We start from the raw sequence: 592 nt of genomic DNA, 5'->3' as shown, positions 1-592 counted from the left end.
AAAAAAATAAATAAACTGTTTTAGACTTTTTCAATATAAATGAAACTATTCAAGGGAAAAACACACACACAGGAAGCAAGGAACTCAAGATATAAACCACATTTACTTACAGGATCAACAAAGTCCATATTGAGTCCATAACAAAGTTTCTGAATTCTAGTAATTTTGTCAAACATGACCCGCTCCTGGCGACCATCTGAAAATAAATCATATAGTTCATATTAGCACTCATTAAAATAGTATCATCAGACAATCAAATGTGATTAATATACAACTGTTTAGCTTTTGTTTAGTTCTCATTTTATTTGTTTTGGTCTGGTATTTTTTGTCTTTTTGAGATAGGGTTTCATAATGCAATTCAGATTTGCCTTGAACTCACTTTTTAGCCCAGTCTGGACTTGAACTCCCAGTGATTCAGCAGCTTCAGCCTCTTGAGTGCACCACCATGCCCACCACATTTTGGTTTTTTGCAGATAAATTACATGTATTTGAGTCAGTGCCTCATTAAGTTGCCCAGGGTGGCCTTGAACTTGCAATCATCTGTGGTGGTAGGATTTACCCACGATTCTTACTATTCTTTTTTTTTTTTTTT

General features: G+C 34.5%; 1 protein-coding gene across 1 annotated transcript in view; it reads right to left on the bottom strand.

Annotated features, from left to right (window-relative positions):
• Rrm1 (ribonucleotide reductase catalytic subunit M1) overlaps positions 1 to 592 on the bottom strand; it is a 40,858-nt gene that overhangs the window by 34,323 nt on the left and 5,943 nt on the right. The window contains exon 2 of the mRNA XM_004641965.2: positions 111 to 196. Within this exon, the coding sequence (XP_004642022.1) occupies positions 111 to 196 (86 nt within the window). The remainder of the gene's footprint in view (positions 1 to 110; positions 197 to 592) is intronic.

This window comes from Octodon degus, unplaced genomic scaffold (assembly GCF_000260255.1).
Source record: "Octodon degus isolate 3935 unplaced genomic scaffold, OctDeg1.0 scaffold00146, whole genome shotgun sequence".
In the NCBI taxonomy this organism is placed as follows: Eukaryota; Metazoa; Chordata; class Mammalia; order Rodentia; family Octodontidae; genus Octodon; species Octodon degus.
Note: the sequence above shows the minus strand (reverse complement) of the source record. Positions and strands in the feature narration are given on the sequence as shown.